The sequence below is a fragment of the Eucalyptus grandis genome, chromosome 11 (assembly GCF_016545825.1).
Source record: "Eucalyptus grandis isolate ANBG69807.140 chromosome 11, ASM1654582v1, whole genome shotgun sequence".
In the NCBI taxonomy this organism is placed as follows: domain Eukaryota; kingdom Viridiplantae; phylum Streptophyta; class Magnoliopsida; order Myrtales; family Myrtaceae; genus Eucalyptus; species Eucalyptus grandis.
This window is the reverse complement of record NC_052622.1, coordinates 27840185-27866100: the sequence shown is the minus strand read 5'-3', so window position 1 is coordinate 27866100 and position 25916 is coordinate 27840185. Positions and strand designations below refer to the sequence as shown.

The 25916-nt window shown below is 37.3% G+C and overlaps 1 protein-coding gene across 1 annotated transcript; it reads right to left on the bottom strand.

Moving 5' to 3' along the window:
• Window positions 1–14832: 14832 nt before the first annotated feature.
• LOC104425653 (solute carrier family 35 member F2) lies at window positions 14833–19273 on the bottom strand. Its single transcript, XM_010038406.3, has 11 exons — window positions 19023–19273; window positions 18548–18642; window positions 18347–18404; window positions 18012–18203; window positions 17738–17814; window positions 17483–17565; window positions 17360–17411; window positions 16109–16177; window positions 15738–15824; window positions 15556–15620; window positions 14833–15331 (listed from the first exon to the last, which is right to left on the bottom strand). The coding sequence occupies exons 1-11, from the start codon at window positions 19141–19143 to the stop codon at window positions 15220–15222; spliced, it is 1011 nt and encodes a 336-aa protein (XP_010036708.2). The 5' UTR covers window positions 19144–19273; the 3' UTR covers window positions 14833–15219.
• Between the last annotated feature and the right edge of the window lie 6643 nt (window positions 19274–25916).

Below are 25916 nucleotides of genomic sequence, written 5' to 3'. Positions count from 1 at the left end.
CATTAGATGCAGAGTAATTTATCAGGAGATTCAAATGTAGGAACGAACGGTTTGGATTTTGGAGATAATGGGGATGACTTGAGGATGGAGGAAGCACATTGAATCAAGAGCATAATAGAATAACAGGATGATGATATCTCATTCTTTTGCTTCATGGATGTTAGTCCTCCAGTGACCGTGTAGTGCATGAAATTGTCTTCATTTTTCCAAATTCATTTCATTAATATGCAACATTCTCCCTACAACAGAATGGACACAATGGAGACAAAGAGGAGACACGTGCAAAGGATTTCCTCTAAGTCAGGACTTTCATCAGGATATACTAACTTGGCGATTGAGAATATTGAAAAAAACAACCATTTATTAAGAAACCATTCCGAAAATATGGAACAATCATTGATGCAAACAAGAAACTCTTGAATGTTTGAATGTAGCTGTTTCAAGAAATGAATAAAAGCATGGAGAAACCTCTCACAGGGAACTGATAGATAGATACCGCACTTACAGTTCTTTCACTTCAGAATTATTCTTTATTTCTAAAGAAAGATGTGGAAAGAGAACACTTCTATACAACCTAAATAGTTGACGGAGGTTCTTCACAAGAACTCAGCGGAAGTGCAAATAATTGACACCTGGACTCTTGAAATGCCAAAATTTGGCACCGGGATATTTAAGTGTCAAAAGTTAGGAAAATAACAATTAAATGCCAAAATCAAAGTAAAATGGATCAATTAAGTGCCAATAATGAGAAAATCCAGTCAAAATGCCAACGTGATTTTTTGATGAGACAAGTACAAAATAACGTCATTTTGCGAACTAATTTGGTTAGATAATGCAAAAGTGATGTCGTTTTATTGATGTGACTAGATAATTAATATAAATTTAATTAAATTAAATTTAAAACAAAATTTTAAAAAATGAAGATTGCAATGGTGAGGGCACCCACGGTCGCGGGGAAGGACCGACGACGATGGGGAAAAGGTCAATCGGGGTCGTGAAGCCTTAGCTCCCGGTGGGCAGCGGCCTTTAGCTTGGCCGAGTGAAAGCCAACGGCCCTCGCTGGATATTGGAGAGGGTCGTGACCTTCACTCCCGGATCTAGGTGAGGGCTCGTAGACCCTCGGCCGTTGGTCAACCAAGGTCACCGACCCTTGGCCAAGGCCCGATGACCATGGCCAACCCTTCCTCCACCGTCGCCAGCTTTTCCTAGCAACGGTGGGGAGCCTTTGCTACCAACAATCTTCATCTCTCTTTTTTTTTTTTTTTAAGTATTAATTAAAATAAATTCAAAACTTAATTATAAAAAATAAAAAATAATAAAAAAGATCCTAGAACAGCGAAGGTTGTGAAAGCCCTCGTCGCTGCCTTGCCACTATCGTTGAGAAGGGCCGATTATAATGGCGGTAGGGTCAGCTAGGGTTGCCAAGCCCGATTGATGGCAAGAGCCCGCAAGCCTTTGCCCAAATTTGGGGCGAGGATTGTGACCCTCTCCCAAATCCGGCAAGGGTCGCTAGCCTTTGCCTGATTGGGCTAAGGGCCATTACTTCGGCCCTCACCACCAATTGGCCAGGATTGCCGAGCCTTAGTTCTCGGCGACGGTGGGGAGGTAGCAACGAGGGCTGAGCCCTCACCTTCTACCTCCTCCTCATTTTTTTTAATAAATATAAATATTTTATTTTATTTTAATTCATATTTATATTAAAATTCAAAAAAAAAAAAAAAACGATGTCGTTTTGATACTTCGTTTCTAACTCGGTTCTCCAATGTGCCACATAGGCAATTTATATATATTTTTTAAAAAATTGTCATGTAGAATTTTCAGCCATCTTCGTCATACTTGGCATTCAGGTATTCTATTTTTAAAATGAAATTACACTTAAGTGTCATTTTCATAATTTTTGGAACAATGTCCCCTGTGTTAAAATTTGGCATTTCAGGTTTTTTTTGCCGCAAATAATTTAGGGGTATTGATATACTCGGTCATAACATCGTAAAAGGAAAACGAAAGGGAAAGTAAAAAGGGAAGCTTCATTTACTAAGAAGGTTGAGCAGCTGGAGTGTCTATCTTTTTTGTTTTCCTCGTTGACATTAATTACTAAGTGTTTGAGGTCATTTCTTTCGCGTCAAAATTCTTGTGATAAACTGTTTGGCGTGATAATCCCCTCGAATTGAAATTACAATGGTTCCCGTACCCGAAGTTGATGAGTTCTTAAAATGCTCATATCCTTTGAAAGAGGATATTTTGCATGATAATTAGCTTGTCTAAATCGTCAATTTCTGTTTGGAATCTATCTAGACAAACAATTCAATCAATAGCATGGAATTCTTGAAGGCTAAATGAGACATGTTAGGATGATGAAAGACAAACCTAATTTCACATAATCTCCCGTTTATACACTATGAGAGGAGTGGAAAAATGCCATGTCCTCAAGGTTAAGGATTTTTTCGCTAAAGGCATGTGAACCAAAATGATGAGAGGCATTTGACTTGTCTAAGGTAAACACTGCAGATAAATCATTGTTTAACCCAATTGAGCCATTATCCTTATCAAGAACAATCGCACACTGGGGCAAATTGGAAGTAAAGTTGACATTATAAGGTGGGAAAAATGGAAGAAACTTTCTTACATTCACTTGAATTAATCTCCGAGTGTCTTTATTGTAAATGAATTCAAACAAAAATTGAAGTTGCTGAAATTGATGAAAATCATTCATTTTCCATATCCTACACTCTTTTATCCCTCACTGAGCCTACAAATTTATTTCTAAAACCTAATTTGTGATTATCCCCATGCTGGAGCAAGGTTAACAAGAAAAGTGATATTGCAAAATTTGTAGGATAATTATTAAAAAAAGTCTTAAATCTATTGCATTTTTTCAATTAAGTTATAAATCCCTTTTTTTGGTCAATTCAATCCTAAACCTCTTATAATTGTGTTAATTCAGTCCATTTGATCAAATTTCATTGGCCCACGCTAACATGGATGCCAACGGGACAATTTTTAAATAATATTTAATTTTCTCTTTTTTATTTCCTTTTTCTCTCTCTTTTTTTCCTCCTCCCTCCTTCTTTCTCTTACTCTGGTGACTGGCCAAAGGGGAGGGTCGGTCCTTGGACTAAGCTAGTCGGCAACTAGCTAGTGGCGAGCTCATCATGCCGTCCCTGGGTGAAGGTGAGTTCGCACAACCACTAGCGAGGCCAAGCTCACACAGATTTGGCGAGGTAAGCCCTCATCCCTCGCCAATGGTGAGGCCAGCCTTTTCAAATTTAGGTGAGTTAGCTGGGCTCACTCTCACCCAACGACAGTGAGGTCGATCTCACTAGATTTGGGCAAGCTCAAGCCAAGTTGACCACTGGTTAGCCGCCTCAGTCCGGTGACTAGCCCGCCCCTTTGGTCAATCACGAGAGCAAGAGAAAGAAGGAGGGAGGAGGAAAAAGTGAGAAAAAAATAAAATATTATTAAAAAATTGCCCATTGGTATCAGCCAGTTAAATCTGGATGGATGGATTGAAATAACATAATTGTAAAAGATAATTGTAAAAGATTTAGGATTAAATTAGCCAAAAAGACAAATAGATTTAGGACTTTTTTGATAATATTTCCTAAAATTCATGGACTAGTGTTTGGTTTGCCAATAAGTAAAAATTGACCGGGCAGTTGCTGTCTCTTAATTATGAATATCGATGACCGAATGCTATTATCGATATACGATAACAGTTGGTTGATGACTGATACTTAGTAAATTCGACTAAATGTTAAGCCCAAAGACTGAATGCCAAGGGGACATCAATTGAGGAGTTATCGATAGTTCACAGAAAAGACTAACATGCAATTGTGGAAAGCAGTCGTGGAAACCTGAAGTTGAGCCCGTCAATAACTACATTGTTATAACAGCTATGAATGTGCCCAACTCACGCACTTGTTACCTAAGTAGCACACGACACGCGACACGACACGACACGCCGACATGTCGTTTCTAAAAAAATAGATAATTACGACACGTTGGGACACGTTGTGTGTGTGTGTATATATACATACATAATAAATTATCATTTTTATGCTTATTTCAATCAAATTAATCTTATTCAAATTCACAAATAAATAAATAATTAAAAAAGCCTAGAATGAAATTACACTAAAAACATGAATCCACCATTTATTAATATCATTCATTGTTTCAATTTAACAAATTCAACTATATTTCAATAATTCTTAAAACCTGGAGAAAAAACAAGCAATCAACATTCCAAACTCGCATGTTAGATATGTCGGAAGAGGAAAAAAAATAGCTTAATGGATGAATTGTGTATCACAGAAAGTGAGAGTCAGAAGAGAGGAAAATACTAAATTTTTCTTTTTTCTCCATTTATTATTTTTATTATTGTGTTTTATTTTTTTACATATAGACATTTTGACATCTCATTTATTGAAAAATTTTAAAATTGACTTCCATATCAAAATCACATGTTAGAAACTCATATGTTGGAATTCCGAGAGTATCGGAAAAGTTTACCAGATGTCAAATTTTCCAACACACGTTGACTGTAGACTCGTGTTGAAATATCCAACACGACACATAGACTCTTAAAGAGTATCGATGCTTTATAACTTATTACATGTGTGCATCATTTTTTTTAACAAAGTTGAATATTATTAAAATTAGATATGTGTTGAACTACAATTAGTTAGATAGAACCAAAAAGAATTGATGGTGAAGATGACATGCATATTAAAGATCTGACTACAAAAGCACATTGACTCTCGTGAAATTATTAAGGGAAATTTTATGTTATAGCCGAAAAATAATCTTATCGCTGTAACCTTGTAACATATGGTGTTGGGTTAGCTATATTGGAAATCTGTGACCAGGACACTTTTCCAATGATTGGATCAAATTTTCAAGAAATTTGGGTCGCAGGCTTTCCCTAACATGAGAATCTAGTCGATTGGACATCACGTGAGAGAAAAACGAGTGACCAAAATTGAGTCAATACCCAGAAAAAATACGTTATTTTTTAAATAGTAGTCCACGTTAGCGCCATGCGGCAAGACAAGGGCACTGATGGTGCCACGTGTGAGAGCGCATGTGAATCGAGCATTGCGTCAACGTTCATACCAAACCTAAATCCATTCGAACGACCCCCGTTTTTTAAGCCCGTTGATCAAGTCCACCGTCAGGTCCGTCAATACTCCGCCTGCTGCTGCCTCTAGCAACCGCCACTATCACTTTGGTGCCGATTTAAATTTTGGAAATTTTTTTAAAAAAAAGTAAAAATCATTTTCATTGCAATAGCTTGGATCTTCCAACCACAAGAATCAAGATGCTCGCAATTTTCGAACGCTTTGACCACGACATTATATTTATGTTTTCAGTGAAAAGACTGTCCTAAAGGCCCTTTTTTTGGCAGTCATTATTTGAGCTAGTGAAATCCTTAATCTGGTAAAAAATTTGGAAAGCACACGTAAGTAAATTACACCTACACTGCCGAGATAATGAAAATAGCCAGCCAAGTAATTATTTCTCCTTCACAAGATCCCGCAAAATGTCAATTGATGTGAAGGGACACCCTAACATGATCAGAGATGTTACGTATGTGTGCGTCGGTTTGACTTTGGGTAGGTTGAAAATAAGTTCCACCCAAATCGATTTTTTAACTCATGTTAACCCATTTTCGTCACATAGAATTCGGACAACTCCAACCAGATTTGTACATAACTTGGATCACTCAAATAACTCATTCCTCGAAGGCATCAATTGAGCCTTTTTTTTCTTCTTCCTTTTTATGATATTTCACCCAATTTCCTTGTGAATTCCCACATTATTTTTCTTTCATCACCCGGTAAATAAATTGATACTCCATTTCATAATTTTTTTGTTAGTACCAATTCAATCGAGTTATTTTTTTTTAATGTTAGTATTAACTATTTAAAGAAGGGCACCACTATTGCCACCCCCTATATAGCTAAATCCACCCAATTTTCACCAAAAATACAAATTTATCCTCTATCATTTAATTACATTTTAAATTTATGATCCCAAATTTATTTACTTTCCTTTTTTAAAAATGTTGTTAAACATCTACTTACCATAATTAAAAAATTCATATGTTTAATTTTTGTTTATTGTAGAACTTCTATGGATATTAACGGCACTATGTCTTTTTTATTGTTAGATATTACTTCCATAAAAAAAAAATTGTTGAAAAGAGAGATTTCCAAGAAATCTACTTCTTTTCTTGCTGATTAGATTAGTGGATAAATTATTAAGTAAATGAAATTATTAAATCAAAACATTGCATAAAGTAAGAATTGTTTCTTTTTGAAAATGTCCATGAAATTTCATTATTTTGAATTGACAAAAATTAATATCATCGACAAATTATTTATAAAAAATATTAAGTTACCTCATTGTGCATGGTGGCTTTAGTGTATTCTCATATATTTTCTTTAACTCCTTCCATGCTCTGTCTAAAAGTAGCTCGCCAATATAGTAAGGAAAAATTATACGTTCTTTGATATAGTAAATAAAGAGACCTGATATATATATTAGACTAAAGAAATTAATAAAAAGTTCATCAAGAAAGTGAGCTTTCGATATAAAAGGAACAAAAAGTAGATAGGTTGTTATAAGATCAATGATACAATGTTTTTTTTCCCTTACTATTAGCAAGATAATTTTACATGAAGCATGTCAAACGTCATAGGTAGATCTACGCTAAAACACAAAGCATGTGAAATTCTCAATTATGATAACTATCTTAAATAGAAAAGGGGGGGAAAAGGAGGAGTTGGACCATTATCTAATTCTGCAATTGAAAGATTGAGTGCAATTTTGTATTTTTTTGTGTAAATGGGATTATATTTAGTCATTTAGGGGTGGAAATAGCACCACCGTTAAAGAATTATCTTAACGATATATTTCCTTAGAATCAATATTGAAATAAAAAGCGTTAGCGCAGTACTTGTAGCTGTCCCACAACCCCTATTATTTAAACAACACATTGTAATTAGCAGAATTGGAAAAACATTTTTTAAAGATAGGCTAAGCCACATGCTCTAGACTTCCGATCCGTAAAGGCTAAGGTGAACAAACACAACCTTGGTAAGTTTAGATTGCTATAGCCCTTGATTCAACTCTTTGATTGATAATACTTTATTGCCTTCAGAAGAAAAGATAAAAGGTAAAGAAATATAACAAGTTGGACAAAAAGAGAAATAACATAAAATAAAATAAAAAGGATTATCACTGATCAAGTATACTTAGAGCAAGTTCGTTCCAGAGCAAGAATTAGAAAAATTTACGGCCAGGTGCGGGCGTGGGCGCCCAAATCTAGGCAAGGCCTCGCCCTTGTTGGGCGGCGGCCGGCGACCTCCGCTCAATGCCGGCAACCATCACCGGCCCCTCCGGCAATGGGCAGCGGCGGCGGCGGTGACAGCTTCTTCTTCTTCTTTTTTAAACAATTTTTTTAAAAATGAATTTTAGTTTTTAAATATATATTTTTAAATTTTGAATTAAAAATTATTTTTAAAAGCCAGGTGGAAATTAAAAAAATAATTTAAAATGCTATGTTGGCGCCAAGCATTTTCCATTAATAAGACCGACGGTGTTAACTTTAGGACTCAATTGAACTATTTTAACAAGTTTTAGGACTTAATTACACTTTTTGCAAATTTTAAGACTCAATTGCATTTTCGTAACAAGTTTTAGGACTTAATTACACTTTTTGCAAATTTTAGGACTCAATGGCATTTTCGTAACAAGTTTTAGGACTTCTATTACACTTATCTCTTTTACAAATTTATTCATTTTAACCAATTTAGACCGAAAATCACTATCGTGGCCACCAGCCATTGTATGTGATACGCTGGTATACTGATGTAAATGGTTTTTATTAAATTCTCTTAATTTTTTATATTTTCCTTTTGTCTTTTTTTTTGTCTTTACTTTTTTTCTTCCCTTTTCTTTTTCTCATGGCCAAGAAAGAAAAAAGGAACCAATTTTTTTTCAAAAAAAAAAATGCAAAAATCGTTCACATCAATAATATTCAATCAAAATTTATTGAAAGCTACATTAGGAAAATCCTCAGAAAGTTTAGGACTAAATTGATAAAACTAAAAGGCATAATATTGAATTAGTCTTTATACAAGATGTTAGGACCTTTTTGGACATTTATCCTAGAAGAAACTGTCTATGTTGAAATGAAAATTACAGTATTAATTTTATTCTTCTTAATTTCATTATTTTTTCTATTTTTGTCTATATAATTTCCAAATCGAAGTATTGAGCATGCTAAAATTAGAAAAAATTTATATATGAACTCAAAATACCAATGTCTATTAATGACATAGATCATATAATATAAATTAAAAAGATAAATGTATCGAAGTCCTAAAACTCATCGCGAAAGTGTAATTGAGTTCTAAAACGTGCAAAAAATTATAATCAAATATTAAAATTTATCAAATTGGTAGAATCAAGTCCTTCTGTTATCTCTGTTTAATTTGGATAATGGAAAAAAAATATTACGACTTTTTTATTACTTTCTTAAGGCCATGGCGCTAATATGGCGCCCTCTCCGTTTGGAATCTGGAAAAAAAAAGTGAAAACTACAATCCAATTCTTCTGTTGCCATGGTCAGGATCTCCTCGACGAACCTCGACAGCCATGGCTAGAGAGAAATTCAAACATTGAACTGAGCAAAGACGCCTCCATCCAGTTCTTAAAGTGCAAAGAAATTCTCCACAAACTCAATGAATAAAGAATTCATGAAAGATTTTCAAATTGGTTTGAGCCTAAATAAGACAGCAGTTTGATATCGACTATGATCCGAAGTCATCCGAGTCTCGTGAAATAAGGAAATCCACTATCCCTCCAATCCACTTCACACTGGTTCCTTTTCTCATTTTTCAGTCTGGTTTATTTTAGCTTCTCCCCTCCTCGAATACGAACGTAGGGTTTCTGAAACTTTGGTTCTTTAAGAGCCAACTATGCCCAAATGACACGATTTGAACTGCCTCTTGTGTTGATATTGACAATGGAAATCCATTGCACGCTTGTTTGGCTTGGATTTACGGATGAGGAGGTCGGAGAATGTTCATGGGGGCTCAAACCGTGGATGTGATTAATCCGACGAAGGAAATTAAACTTGAGCCAAGATCTTTATTCGACCGTTTGCAAGCTTTGTCAAGGTCCTCACGATCTTCGCCGCTACCTTGCAAGCAACCGATGGCCATAAATGTTATATAATATTCACTTTACTTTTTCTATATTGAGACGGGATAATGTTGTTTTGCTCATATCAAACATGAGCACCATATCGTCACCACATATCCTAAAAAAAATATTGAAATGCCACATAAGCATTTTTCATTAGCCCAATTAGATAGAATTAACAGAGGGATTCGATCACAAATTTGATAAGTTCTATAACTTAGTTGTATTTTTTAAAAAATTTATGACTCAATTGTATTTTCGCATCAAATTTAGAACTTTTGGTACTTTTGATACACTTAATTTAAAATTAAATTAGGATGTCATTTTTTTCTAATCTTGGTTTAATTTTTAGATAAAAGATTAGCATACATGAAGATTTTAAGAATATTTGTATTTTTACATATTTTTTATGATTAAAATCATACGTTGAAGGAAAATGAAAATGACATATAGCTTATAAAAATGGTTACATAAAGAAAGTAGTATAATCTTGGTTAATCTTTAATCGAATTGAAGTTCCTTATGACAAGCAAAGGAATAAAAATTTGAAAGAGAAAATATGGTAAGAGCTTTGTGAGTAAGGTTTATCTTTATAAGCATCATTCCAATTTTTAATAAGAGCAATGGCAAGAGTTAAAACTTTAGGCTAAAAATGGAAAGATACCGCTTTACCCATGTGATCAGTTAGGTATTGATTCGAATTTTAAATATCTGGATGATATAAAATGTTCTTTTGAACTTTATAACTATTGACACGGAAAAGGTGTATATGAAAAGTGTCCACCAATTTTGAAAGTTTGTTTGTATATTATATAACTAAATAGGTGCTAGTTCCTTTGCTGGGCCCTCGTTTTGAGATGGAGTAGATGATTTTTACTTGAAAACGGGTGACTTTGAATATTGATTATTAATGTTATATATTATTCACTTTACTTTTTCTATATTGAGATGAGATAATAAAGTTTTGTTCACATGAAAAGTGGACTTTAAATTTTAATATTTACTTACGTATGTTGACACAAATTTTGGCGGTTTGTTTAATTGTTATTTAATCATATAGAAAATTAAAAATTAATTTTTAAACCCTAAGAAAAAATAATTTTCATTAAATTGCATTGTATATAGATATTAGGAGCAATTGCATTATTAATATGAAAAATATATATATAATTTTAAAAAAATTAAATTAAAAGAATATATATATTTAAAAAAAACAGTGGGGCCAAGCTAGGGCCAGCCTTAGCCCGGTCCCTTTTTCTCCTCTTCCCCTTCTCTCCTCTTGGTTTTGGACATTGGTTGAAGACAACCAACAAAGGACAACGTACGACGGGCTGCGAGGAGAATATTGCGCAGTAAGATCGGTCGAGGCAGGCTAGCAACAACTGGCATCGTTGCTTAAAAAGGGGAGGGAAGAAAGAGAGAGGGAGGTTGGCTCGAGGGGATGATTTTCTGGCAGAGGAGAGCTTAGAGCGAGACCCGGAGTGAGGAGGGCCAGCTCAATTCTTGTTGGCATTCAGCTGAGAGAGAACCAGAGAAAGAGAGAAAAAGCTTGAAGAAGGCTGCTTTGCAGGGGGGGTTCTTCAGCTGGTTGAAAAAAGAGGAAAGAAAGAGAGTATTTTTCAGGCCGGGAGAGCGAGCAGAGAAAGGGAGTGAGTCGAGAGCAAGAGAGAGCAAGCAAACTGGCCCGCTTGCACGAGAAAGGAGGGAGTGTTGGTGTTTGTTTCGATAAACAAGCATACATGCATAAGTAAACTAAGACCAAAAGTCTGATCACAACGTAAGTAAAGACACTTATACACGTGATTTCATAGCATTTGCATGCATTTTAACAAAAATGCATAGAAGAGCCAAAGGGGCTAATCATATTAACATTGTACCATGCTCCAAAATTTGGTTCAGAAGTTTCTTCGGGTTCTGAAGACGAACGTCCGATGTTCTCACAGCAGTAATTTTGACATTCTTTAGACTCTGACCATGAACGTCTGACGCCTTCTAGTAATACCAATTCTGATGTTATTGGATTCTTGATCACAAACGTCTAACGCCTTCCGATAATACTAGTTCTGACATTCTTCATATGCAGAACGTTTGATCTCTTGACAAGCTTTGACGTTCTTCAAATCCAGCTCCACAAGTGTCGGGCCTCTAGTTCAGACGCACCACCAATTCCCATGTTAAACAGAATAGAGAAATTGAGAGATCTCACAACTACAATTGTGCTAGCAATTGCTCTCATGTGAGTGATTTGTTGATCAGTATTAGCACTCTCAATTATAGATTGTCAATTGTCCATCATTTAGTGATTTGCTCTTTGTATTATCTTTTATAAATAGTGCAGATCACATTTAAATCGATGCATTAACTCTAAACCGTTTTAGAATTAATTTGGCCGTAACTTCTGACAGACGTAAGTTCTGATACTGTTATAGACACTAATTTGAGCATTAACTCTATAACTGTTACAGAGCATTATTCTAGACATTTATTTGTAACTGTTACAAGTCTTTATTCTGTTTATTAACTATGTAACTGTCACAAATACTTAATTTGGACTGTTTTAGAGCATTAATTGGTCATTAATATGAAACCGTTTCAAATCATTAATGTGGCCGTTAAGTTTTGAAACCGTTTAAAACTTAACGTGATCGTTAGATCTAAAAAACGTTTCAAATCTTTAATTAGCCATTAAGTTTGAAATTGTTTCAAATCATTAATTTGACTATTGATTCTGAACTCACTTCAGATCATTAATGATGCGATTAATTCTAAACTCACTTCAAATCATTAATCCAGCTATTAATTTTGAACTTACTTCAGATCATTAATTTGGTTACTAAATGTAAACATGCTTTAGATCTTTGATTCGGCCGTAAAGTCTTAAACTCGCTTCAAAGTTTGCCAACTCTGTTGCCCCTTCATCAAAACTTATATTTCTAGCCCGACTCAATTTGATTGGCTCAACTACAAACACATTTGAAATATTCTATCTCTCGTTTAAACGTCATTCTAATTGGTTATGGTGTGTGACATCCCTAGATTCATCACTAAGCTGGCAGCAGGATTTGTATTAACACATTAACACAACCAAGAGAAATTGATTATCCAGATCAATCTCCTATTCCTACAAACCATGAGTGACATCTAGCAATATATCATGACTATCCAAACAGTGTGAATTGTCTCAGAATATAATGAACCTGTCAACTTTGATGACTGTGTTATTCGATCCTTCTATCTCACCATGTCCCGATCGAACAAAAGCCATGAAACTATTGGTCAAGCCACAAATTCGATCATATACCCAAATCTAATTGACATGTATTCTTCAAGATATGAACCATTCATTATCGATTATAATCTCGATCGAGGATTTCGATACAATGTCACGATTAGATTGCATAGGACATCAATATTGTATATCTATATATAACAAGAAGACAGATTCCATATTGCGCACATGTGCCTTCGTATGTGAACAAATTATGACCATCAAGTATAAAGGCAGTTCAACGAAGTGTCAATATGTGCACTTATGAACCATAGCCATCCAACATACAAGTCAACATCGTGCCTCAGGTCTAAGGATATTACACCTAACCATAGCATGAATGATCAAACATTGACCTTGCTAAAAGCTTCCATGTCGCCAATTGTTCTATGTATGTCACGTTCAATGAACTTGTCCAAGACAAGCACCTGTATTCTAGCTCAGATATCACAATACCCAATGACTTGTGACTCATCATCCCCTCAAGTATCCATTACTAAATGGTGAAGCTTGAGAACACATAAGTCTCAACAGGATCATCAATATCCTCTCAATGATCCATCGACCGGGAACTGTTTAAAGATTCAGCATAACTATAACCTGTCACACATATTCTTAACACCTTAAGAATAGGTTCAGTCGTAATTGATATTGTGGACTTCATTCATATAAATTGGACGATGAATGAAAAAAGTTATTTGCCATTGAATAATCCCTAACATGTAACTATTACGTAGTTGTTTTAGGGCATACAGCTAACAAGGAGGGCTTCATGTTCGTTGGAGGCCAGCCCGTTGGTTGCCGACCACCCCAACGACACGCCCAAATCAAGTAGGTTTCCCTCATCTGGTGAACTCCGACCCTACCGGTTCCTCGTTAAGGTTGCTTGCTATGCACTCTGGTCTGCTTGTTGTATGTTCTAGCACGCTTGTTATGAGTCTTGACCGAGGCTTAAGCCGTGTGTGAGCTAGAGGTCCCTCATTTCCATAGTGTACGCCAAATGTTCGATGAAATGTTTCACTAGAAAACCAAACCCAAGCCTTAGATCTCCCTTATCCATGTGTATTGTTATAGTGCTATGGTCCCGACACCCCCATGGGCATTTTTGTTGTGTTTTGACGGCCTATCTCTCACGGTTCAAAGAAAAGAAAAACAAGAATGAGATTAAATACCGAAATAGCACTAATTAGTTAGTTAGTGTAATTAAATCCCTAATCCTAGATTCTCTGATTACGTAAGAAGTGAGGTATGCTCATATGCCTTACTTAGTTTTCAGCCAACCCCATAAACTAGTGGTGACTCCTCATTAGAAAACTTTTATGAATACTCCGATATCGCGTGAAGTATGAGCTTGGAAGAGCCCGCATCTAATGCTAAGGTTATAGGCCCATCTTTGAGGCAATATCTCTAAACTTATTTTCCTCCCTACCAAAGGATAGGTCACGAGAACATATATAGCCTAAATTATCATTAACAAAAGACCCATTGGTTAGTAAAAATTAATGACTATGGGATGATCCATTTATCAATTGTTCTTTTTAAAAAAATAATAATAATTCAGATTCTTAGATATGCTTTACCAGTGTATACTGTTGGTTGTCATCATTCTGTTATTTTAAAACGAAATTGAGTATTATCAAAATTAAATATCATGTAGAGTTGTCACAAGTTAAATTTAAATTTGATGGTGAAGATGACATATATATCTAAGATTGGACGAGAAAAGCACATAGACTCTCATGAAAATATGAAGAAAAGGTTATGTTATAGCCGGTCTAAATTTTAATGTTACCACGTGGCAATGACAAAAATTAGCCGAAATGGTTGAATTGACAATTCATTAAAATGTTCAGAATTAGTTTGGCAAATTGTTTAAAGATTTAGTACTAAATTGGCATAATTAAAAGGTTTATGACTAAATTAGTAAAATTAAAAAGTTTAGAACTGAATTTGCTATCATATAATAGATTTAGGGCTTTCTAGACAATTTTCCTCTATATCTATCCCTACATTTATCAAAAAGATCTCCCTTCTTACTGCAGTCCTCAAATCGGTTTCTACCCCGCAATGAGCAAGTAAGCACCACCTTTAGATATAAAACTAATAGCGGCTAAAAAACAATTTAGAGCTACTCATCCTCCTTTGTAAAAAGCATCCAGTTCGAACTTATACAGGTTGCAAATGGATGGATTGAAATAGGTTTGATTGATTGGACATAGGTGTGGCTCGAACCAACTCATCTAATTACCCTTTTTCAATGTAATACAATTTGAACTTATCCATAGCCGACTCAACCGATACTGGACCTAAATCCAGTCGAATGAACTAAATCTTTCGAGATCCCCCAAAATGTCAGCTGATGCGAAGGGACGCCATGGCATGACACATGAATCACCGAGGAAATTTAGGGACATCAGTGTGACTACAACATACTGCATAATTCGGCTCGCAGCAGTCTATGTGACCTACGGTTTGGATTTCATCGGCACAATCGCAACAAGTAACTTCGTTTTTTATTGTCTTAGAACTTCGAGACTCGAGACTATGTAAGACAAAATGTACTTATGCTTTCAGGCACTATCGACTCGATCCTACAAAGGTGGGAAACATATGTAAAACCGTTGTGGATAGGTGTCAGTTAATCAAATTTCATGCATTCAAGCGTGGACTGCAAGATTTGGAATTCACTTGAGTGTTTATGAAGCCACTTCACAGAAGGCCGGAAGCCGCCACATTGCTCAAAAACGTGAAGGCTCCTCGTCTCGGACCACCGCGCTTTCGTCACTCAGCACTTGGTAGCGAGTGGGGTTTCCCTCCTCCACGGCCGAAGCACCATCGGGGTCTTTCTCACTGAAACAGAACAAGAACCTCTATTTAATCTCGGTAAGACCGCTAAACTGAATTTCAGCAAATGATCAATGCTGAGGACACTGCTAATCGGCAAGGTACATCAAAGCGGACGATAGGCAGAGATTCCAAACTCTCTGTGCTCGCGTGCGTGTGCGGGTGAGAATTTGCAAAGAAAGCATTATTCAGCATGAGGAAAAAAGATGGACCGATGTGGTAGAACATACGTTACTGAATATATGACGACTCCAACTATGACGACAGAGAAGGCGAGATAGTATAGCCAGTCAACCTGCGAAAACGGGGGCATAAATAGTAAGGTTTTGTTAGGGTAAAGCTCGTGGAAACTGGATGCTGCTAATACACTATAGCAGAATGAAATCAATGTGGACTGTGGACGTTTTCATACCTCCTGGCGGTATACGAAAATGCGTACAACTACTGCCCACATATCCGATGTGAGTGCTGAGAGGTTGAACATGGTCGCTCCGCTCATCTACTCAAAGGCAATGAAGCGAGCATTTTACTTTGTTGCTGTTAGGTTAAGAAAGATCGAACAGAAATCCCAAGATGTTTCCTAGCTCAAGAAAATAGAATTAGAAGTAAAATAAATTTTCAAAGTGCCTCGTATACACGATGATGCGATATCCTCTCGGTACGTTAGATGTTTCTTTCAATCAATCTCATGAAACTACAGAATGATACTTGAGATTGGTCTTATGTTTGCTTCAACCAAAAGTCCAGGACTGTTTTTACCGTTGTCGGTTGCTAGAAACTAACCTTCAGAACAAAAGGAACCAGAGAATAGAACATGAAGCACGATGCCGCGAAACCAATGAAAGCCAATATCTAGGGAGCAAAAAGAGAAAACAGATAGCTGATATCAGTTCCGGTGAAACGGATGCACCGATAATGCTAGAGGAATCGCTGGACTGTAACATGAAGCATAAATTAGGACATTTGCAGTGCCAACGACAGATTAGTATACTTCCCTTGTATGAATTCAGTGGCGGAGCATTTGGATTGAGCGCTGACTGGCTTTCAATTGCAGATTTCGGTTATTAAACTCCATAAAGACTGCAACAAAATAAGGTCTAATGACACCAGCAGTTTTTAAAACTTTTCGTTCAAATCAATGTTATCCGTTTTTCTCTTCTTTCAACTTAGTCTCTAAAGTCTTCGAATTCACAGTTAACTTGTTGTTAATTTGTACACTGTGACCTCTACATTTTTTCCACGTCAGCATTCGCTCCTCGAACTCAAACAGCGAACATATACACCATCATTCGTCCTCCCCGTGCCGACTCCAAGCCACCGCCACCGCCTGTCGCCAAAGCTGCCCATTACGGCCGCACTCGATCCCCACCATAATGAAATTGAACGCTACCACTGACAAAATCAGTTGCCACCGTAATATTCATTCAGCAACCATTATATGCTCAAACTTCCCCCGAGCACTGCCAGACCCCAGTAGTAGTCCCAAACTTGTCCACCATCATCATAAACATCAAAACTAGCCGCTGCCACTGCAGACAAACTACGATTTGAGGTTGGACCCTCAAATCTGAGCATGCAACCTTGGATTGGAGCTTGCACGACGTTCAATTTAAGGTCAGTGACGTAGGCACCACAACGACCTCCACTGGGGGTCGGCCAAGGCCAACGAGACAGAGTGGGGGAGGGAGAGTTCGAGGTCGAGCACTCACGGCGACAGTGGCAATTCACAAGCATTGGCACAGTAGTGATTGAAGTAACACGTGGCTGGTTAGAGATTAAAATTAAGAAAACGCCCCTTTCGCGGCTCAAACTCTGGCTGGCAATAACTCAAACAGGCAAGCGCCCTCTACCTCTAGTTCTAAGTTCTATCTGAAGGTGAATCCACATGAGCAAAAACCATTTGGCCCTTCACTTTAGTTCAATTCTAAAGTTATAAGAATTAGATTGAACGAAAATAAATAATCAGAGACGACCCTACATATCAACAAACAAACAAAAAAAGTAGTATGGGAGACCTTGAAGTGGTTTACTTACTATGTCTGTCGACCACTGGATGGATTCGTCACTCTCCCTCTCTACGATAGATCTAGTTCACTGTTAAGCAATAACTCAGGAGCATGAGACTGCTACCCATATATTTCTTTCATCAAAGGATACATTTCAATCACGCTGACTAGAGTCCCGAATAGACCGAGCATCGCGAGTACCTCAACACGGTCCTTTTTCTTTACGCAAAATTCCTGCAGTAGAAGCAATGAGAAGATAGGACACCGGCCAGCGAACAATTCTCTATGTAAAATGCTGGAGAAGAAAAGGTTCTGCCGATTCATGAACTTGTTCAAGAAAGCCATCTTCTGTTTTTCCTAAGATTGAGTCAAAAGGGCAAGAGAAGATTCGCTGTTATTCACCTACCTCCGCAACGTTGCTGACGGCAAAAAAAACTGTCCCAGCAATGACAAGAACATCTCCCAGTAGCGGTTTTGAACCACCTGAGCATAGAACATAGAAAATCTCGAACTTGGTTATAAATAAGAACATTTGTCACCCTTTTAAAAGACATGAGACAATGATAGAAATGAAACCAGAAAGGAGATCGCTGTAATGTCGGTTGTTCCTTTTCGGGCAGCGTAACTTTATTGACATTATATGGAGTGGAGAACGTATTTTAGAAAAGTGGAAGCCCCACCTCCTCCGCCCACACCGGCATCGGAGAGCATCACGAATCCGAGGCCTAGAACAGATAATGCGGCACCGAGTAATTGCCACAGCGAGTAGCGAGTGCCGAGGAAGATCCAAGTCAATGCTACGACCCACACTATTGTCCAACAATCCAACAGCGTTACGCTGGTGATCGATGAGTACTGGTACGCCTTATTTACTGCATACAGATCAACAATAGGCTGGCAATAAGTTCAAAATGACACATTACCTTTAGTAACAATGTGGAAAATCCTCTTTCATGACCCTTTTGCATTAAATAGGTTTCCGCCAAGGTGGGTCTGAGAGAGATGATATGCTTACCTAGATAATTTCCTTGAACATCAACACAACCCAGGATGAGATACCAGTACCAAGGAACCTGAATTCAACAAAATATAAGCAGAATTATTCAATAAGCCATAGCAAGTATAGAAACTGTCAGTTTTGTCTTTCTTGTAAGTACCAGAAAGTCAAAGTTCTATATTCTAGTGAAGGCAAGGGGCAACAATTGAAAAGAGGTACCAGTAGTCTTCGACGTCTGTACAGCATGACGCCTCCATATACCAAAGCTAAGCCCAAGTAAACAAGCAACATCTGAGTAAGAGGCGCATCAACCCCTGAAACAAAAACCGATCCAAATGAAAGAATGGAAAGGATAAGAACAGTGAAAGTACTAAATGCTCAAATTTAATCTCAGTCGTCCACCTTATGAAACAATGTGTAATCACAGGCTAAAGTCGCCACCTACGGAACATTCATATGCTGGCTCACTTTAATTAAATGAGCCAGCTCTCATTTTCCAATTTGAAAATCGACCGTAGGCCTTGATTTGGCCGTTCAAGACTTGATTGACCAGAGCTAAACGTATGCGACTCAATTGCATAATGACCCAAAAGTGTAGGACTTTTACATGGACATGTCCGAGGACCGAAATGTGGCAATTTAGGATTTACATCTGATAGGGGAATATGAAAGAAAACCAAGACACCAAAGTTACCGAGATCAGCAATGAGAGAGGAAGTGAAGCTCGATAGTGCGAGTGCGAAGGAGGCCACCTGACCCAGGAACAGCAGGTACAAGGTTCGCACTGTTAAATGGCTTGTCCATGAACCGTTCATGACTGTTCAACACAAAAACGAAAGTTGAAAAAGGGGCAATTTTCTATTCTTTCGGTCGTTGTAGGATACTATTCGAGTCTCTGTTGGCCAAGGAACGAGATTGGAGGGCTTCTGTGGTGTGTGGGTATGAAGAACCATGGAAGGAGGTGGTTATTGTCGGCATTTTTTATACTTGTATGTAAATAGCCAGTCAAAGAAGACTCAAAGGACGAAGAAAGAAAGAAGAAGAATGCAGCTACCGTTCTTGTTACGTTGGTTGGCGAGGAGAAATCCTCTCTCTCTCTCTCTCTCTCTCTCCCCCCTCACACCCTCACATAATCAGCACGACAGAAGCTCATAATGACAAAGTCACCCCAGAATGATATGGAAACTTAACGTGCATTTTCACAAAAAGAAGTTATCAAAAAATAAATATCGCAATCATTTTTTAAAAAAATTCCAAATAAGGATATGAAGTACTCTTATTTTCTCAATAAAGACCTAAGTAAATTTTATTACAAATGAAAACACGAAGTGGCTAATAGTAGTCATATCAATCTTTAAAAAAGAATCTAACTTTGCTAGTCGAAAGGCATTTTAGTATTTTAATTGTTTAAATATGTTTCTGTTTTTTTCCTTTCTCTTATCTTTTCTTTTTTCTTTTTCTTTGTTTTCTTTTCTCTTCTTTCTTCGCCGACCATGGTGGAGGTTGTCGGCCTCAAGCAAGGTTGTCCTTGCCCTTGCCTAAGCAGCGTCGAGCAAGGTTAGCCCTCACCAAGGTGCATCGAGCGAGCGCTACCCTCACTGACATCAAGTGAAGGTCGCCTCATCTGGGCTAGGCAGGCAAGGGTGACCCTCGCCTGTGCTGGCAAAGGCGTTCCTTACCTACCCAAGTGAGGGCAACCCTTGCCCAACACTGGCAAGGGCAGCCCTTGCCACACCAAGAGAGCCAAATTTAGTAAGAAATGCCCTCACCAGAGGATTGCCCTTACCTAAGCGGGCGAGGAATGCTGCCGTTCCTCTCTGGAGTCCGGCAACCTCCTCCATGGCCGACGGAAGGAAGAAGAAAAAAGAAAAAGAATGAAAAGATTAATAAAAAAAATTAAAAAATATGCTCATAATTTTTTTGATTAAAATACCATCTCTCTGATAGCTAGAATAGTCACTGGCCAACCAAAAGTTCTTATTTGAGACAATTTGGCCACTTTAGGCTCCTATTTAAAATAATGTCAACTTTAAACTCTTATTTGAAAAAAATGTGAGCACTTCGGGTGCATATTTGGAATTTTCCCGTATCTTTTTAATATCAAAGTGGTGATCCAAAACCATTTGAGAACCCAATTAATTCCCACTAATGGGGTAGTCCCCTTCTCTCCGAGCTTCTCAACCACATGTAATTATTGGGCACATGCAGATCCATGCTGCTAGGAGCAACACCAAGAAAATGCACCAATGTGGTGGTTTTGTAACCGGGCATTGATCAAGTATGTTTATCACTGGAGAAATCTCTTGGGGATAAAAAAAAGAAAAAAAAAATGTACAATATCTCTCCCTCCCCACACCACAACCCCCCGACTCACTCACCAATGACGCTCTGCTTTATACTCACAGGACCTCATAATTCCCGACTACTTTACTAGCCTTCATCTCGTCCTTTGCCACCACTACCACCGCTACTACCTCACTCCCCGACGCCATCCTCGTCGAGGGGGGTCGTTGTAATCGTTCATTTTCACTTCCTTGCCCATTTGTCCCCCGATAGCGTTGGGCAACATCTTAAACTGATGCGGAAGAAGAGAGGAATCTGAGCTGCATATCTATGGAGGTCAATTTTTAGAATTAGGCTTTCGCGAGAGAGAAGGAAACGATCCTGTCCTGCTTCAGTCGGCAGAAAATGGAAAAGGAAACTTGTGACTTTCTCTTTTGGGAAGAGGAAAAAGTGAAATGAAAGGGCAAAAACAAACTGCTGACGTGGACGGCTTAGCCAAATATTTTCGGTGATATGTTGGGTGTGGTTGTCGGTGGCAAAGGCCAGTGAGGGAGTCTGGAGGGAGGGAGAGAGTTCTTGAAGAGAGGGGGACAGGCAGAGTCCAATGAGCGACGTGTATGTCTTATTAAATGGACTTTTTGCAAAATTAACGTGGCATCACAATTACATCCAATATTTTCTTGCATCATGTTAGCTCCATGTAAGCTTCTCGACATCTCGTCAACGCCATGTCAATAAAATTGGGTGAGCAATCATCAATGGGGTATAAAAAATTTTAAGACGTGATAGCATTTTGGCCCAAATATTTAGTATTTTGGATTAATCTTCTTTTCTAAATTTTCCCTTATTGTCCTTCTCACAGAAAATAAAAAATTAAGATTCTATATGCAAATACCCGTTTCCCCACTTTCCCCCCTTTCCAAACATAGCCAATTCAAATCCCCATAATGTCCAGTTACATCAGTAATTCAATGTGGTAAATTTGTCGGTCTCCAATTCTACTTTTTATTTTTAATTATTCAACAATATCAACTTCAATGCTTAACTACTAAAATTTTCATGGTACATCTTATAAATCCCATGAACATATTAAATTCAGGCATTTGGTTTATGGAAATGACCCTAATAGCTTTTAAGTAGTTAGTGGAATTTGAATGAATTATTTTTCGTTTTTATTCTCCATAAACTCGAATTCCATTTTTTCTCCCCTTATTTTTGTCCGTAAATTCGAATTACTACATCCAACAAATTCACCTCATATATTTGTTCCTATTTAGCTAGTATAAGCAGGGGATCAAATCCAATCAATAAAGTGCAGGCCCAAATCCATCACGGGCAAATCCTCACTTGCCACGTGCTACTCGCCCTTCTCATTTCGATCCGAAAGTATAATGGGGGGGATGAGAAGGGTCGCGAGGAATGGAGGTTGGACTTGGAGGGACGTGGTCCTGTCCTTCCTCAGAACGTACCATTTCATTCCTCTTTAGAAAGGGTAAAAAGTCATCTAACATTCTCAACTTTATCTAACGTGAAAAATTTATCTCAAATTTTTTTATAATATAAAAAATCTCAAACTTTACCAATTATGACACATTTATCCCAACTCTATGACTAAAAGGCATTTTCATCTTTTTATTAATTTCTTTTTCTTTTTTTTTCTTTTTTTCTTCTTCTCTCTTCCCTCCGTGTGGCCGGTGAAGAGAAGCTGGACGCAGGCTAGGGTGGCCCTCACTAGCATCGGGCGAGGGCAGCCCTCGCCAGCGTCGGGCGAAGGCAGCCCTCGTCGGATCTGGTAAGGGTTGTCCTCATCCGACTTGGGGAAGGGCTACCCTCACCTGACACCAACAAGGGTGGCCTTCGCCTAAGTCTAGCTTCCCTCCGCAATGGCTAGTGGAGAGAAGATAGGAGAAGAAAAAAAGAAAAAAAATGGAAAAGAGAAAAGCAAAAGAAAAATAAAAGACAAAAATGCTCTATAGTTTTAGGATAAATGTGTCATGCCGGTATAAATTTTGGATTTTTTGTCTAATGAAAAAAAAATTGGAGTAAATATGTCACAGTTGGTAAATTTTTGAATATTTTATGTTACAAAAAAAATTTATGGTAAATTTGTTACACTGAGTAAAGTTTGGGATTTTTTGTGACTTTTTCCCTTTAGAAAATCACAAATGTACATCATTCGAGAGTCTCGTGGGTTGGTACCTTTAAAGTTGCCTCGCCTGGTGCAACAGTTGATAAATTTCGATTGGATGACTTAGATAATTTTATCAACCAACAGCAAATGAATCTTGATAATCCAACGGTAAGAATACAAGACTACCTTTACGACGCAAACTGGAAGGGTTAAATTACCACCTCTAACTCCTATAGTTATTTTCATCGTAGGTAAGAACTTTCGCAGTTTGCTAAATAAATGTTTGTTCTCGAAATTTCTTGGGCCTTTTTTTTTTTTTTTAAATTTGGCAGCCGTAGGTTTTAGCGTCTTACAATGAAGTGCTCTAGTGGGGCTCTTTTCGCCCCGGCCCAATTAGCTCTTCAATAAGGCCCGACTGACTTCAAATGGGTAAAGGCAACCATCTGTTTCCTTGATTTGGGCCGTATCTGTTCAGTCTGCTGGCCTTCTAGCTCAGGATACGCTTGTTAAGTGTTTATTAATACATAGGGGTTTCTATTCTCTCGAGGGGACAAAGATGACTTTCGCAGACGGCATCAGGAATGAGCATATTCTTGTGTTTATTTTTATTTTTATTTTTTTAGGGCCAGACAGTTGTAGGACATTCACATGTTGAAGGTAGATGTAACGTGTTTGATACATGAAGGGCTAGAATAGATCAGTCCTACTCGAGCCAACCCTTAGGACACAATACCAAAAGGGGTTGGGTTTCTTCTGCATAGGACAGGTTATGGTGTAGCGTGATTGGAGGTCAAGGACCAATAGGCATCACTGGTTCTAGGCCGTAAACTAAGGCCCCGTGCATGTGAATAAATATCGTTTCATCATTCAAAACTAAATTCCAGACATCTTATCAAATTACCACGTCAAAATGCATCTTACTATATGTCATAGTTCAATCGTTTTACATATTATTCATGCAAGTCATAATCGATTATCACATTATATTGCATGTCATCTGCACATATCATATTCAAAGTTCACGTCATACATACATGTCATATTGAATCATTGCATATTAAATCACCATATCACATCTAATTAGATTCACCACACGATTCGGTCAAGGGAGACAAGGTTATGCAATTTTTCTGATTGATTTGCGAACTGATTTAATTTGATTTTTCAGACGTTTTCTTTTCTCAAATGAATTAAGGAAAATTCACAATTAACATGAATTATGGCTTCAAGAGAGTTGTGGGATGCTAATTCGTCCCTTACATAACCGAATCCCAAAATCTCACCTACTGGTTAACACATATGGACCAGTCACCTTGCACATGTCACCTAATAACTTTATTATTCCTATAATTCTTTGGAATTAGTCTTGCAAGTTTGCAAATGGGAGATGTTTTGGGGCCTTCCAGGCTTATATTCATCGATCACGAAACAAAGTCATTTTTCTCCATAAGATAACGTCATTTTACCTACTAATTTCAAGGGAGGAATAAGCAAGATGAACCAATTGAATTCGGAACCACCCAGATGGACCAAATCGGATTTCCCAAATTGATTTTTTTTTTTTTTTTCAAATGTCTCACACATGCCTCCTCTCCTCTTTTGGTTTGTCCCTTTCACCCCACAATAGGTTCCACTAGATCGCCCAAGAACCAAATCAGATCGATCAGTCTGGTTCCAAGGACCTCTGATTTGATCCCCAGTTTCGGGATGGAAGCGAACCAGATCGGGAATCAATTGCTATTATTTCAAGCCACATCACGACATTTTTCGACACAAGTAGGATAGTCAATGATGACTGAGCCGTCACATATGAAAAATCAAGCCATACTTGGTTGAGAGGACTTGATTGCACTTTCTTTCAAAAGTTTGTGACTATATTGGTTCAATTAAAATGTTTAGGAGTCTATTTCATTAAAAAAAAAAAAAAAAAAAGGTTTATGACTAGTTTATCTTGTCCTTTTTAACTGGAGGGAACTTCTACGTACACAGAGCTTGTAGGTTTTTAATTTCATAACCTCACTCAGTGACGCCTTGCTTCCTTGCTAAGCATTTGGTTCGATTAGAAAGCAAAAAAGGCAAATTTGATTAGTTGAACTTTATTCATATCATTGCTATAAACTATTAGTCCATACCTTTGTATCATCGAACTACTGTCAGTAGTGCCAACCAAAAAGCACAAACCGTGGACCTGCTAAGTCTTCATAAAAGCATGTGACCCACCAGATGTTTCTCCAAATGTCAAAAGAGGGCTTGCAAAAGCATGAGCTAATCGAACTCCTCTCTAATTTTGACAAAAAGATGGACGCTTTCCCCCCCTTAGATTTCAGCTTTTCCTATGTTTTGTCCTAGAAAAGCTTGGAGGGACAACTGCGTGCACATCCTCCCAACTTGTTCGTTCCATGATTCTGTAGGGCCCGTTCTTGTCCAGTGTTTCGTATCTAAATGGAAACGAAAAGGAATGCCCACCAAAGCTTCCTTTGTTCCTAAATCAACTGAACTAGACTTATCTAGTGGGAAACCCAAAAGCTTCCATTTCCACGGTTCCACGTTGGACCCTCTATGATTCATGTTTATTCTTTGAGTTATTATTGATGTTTTCTTATTTGTACTTTAATTAAGATGAAATGTTTTACTTATTATATTTACTACATTTATCTTCACTATTTCTGTGTTGAATTATTTTTTTTCCAAAAAATGGTATTTCACTCTTGTTTCTATGGAATGTGGCATGAGGTTGATAAATTATATTTGTTTTGTCAAAAATCTTCTAGTTACGCATTTATTTACATTCGCTTGCAATCTAAGAATCATTTATAGTTGCAACTAGGTTAGAATAGAAAATGTCTCCTTAAAATAGGAGAAAACTATATAATATATAAGTGAAATTGTTTTTAAGCATTAAAAATTATACCATAAGTGATTTAACTTCCAAACGACACTCACTTAAGTATCATAATTTTTTTTCAATCACTTGAGTGTCATAACATTTTATGTCATTCACTTAAGTACCATAAATTTTTTAAGCAATCACTCGACTCAAGTGTCATAACTTCTTCTTCTTTTTTTTAAACGTTCATCATAAGTGTCGAAAATGGACCAAGCATAATGTCATATTTTTAAAGTTACAGTATTCAAGTAGTCAAAAATAAAATTATGATATTTAAATGAACATCC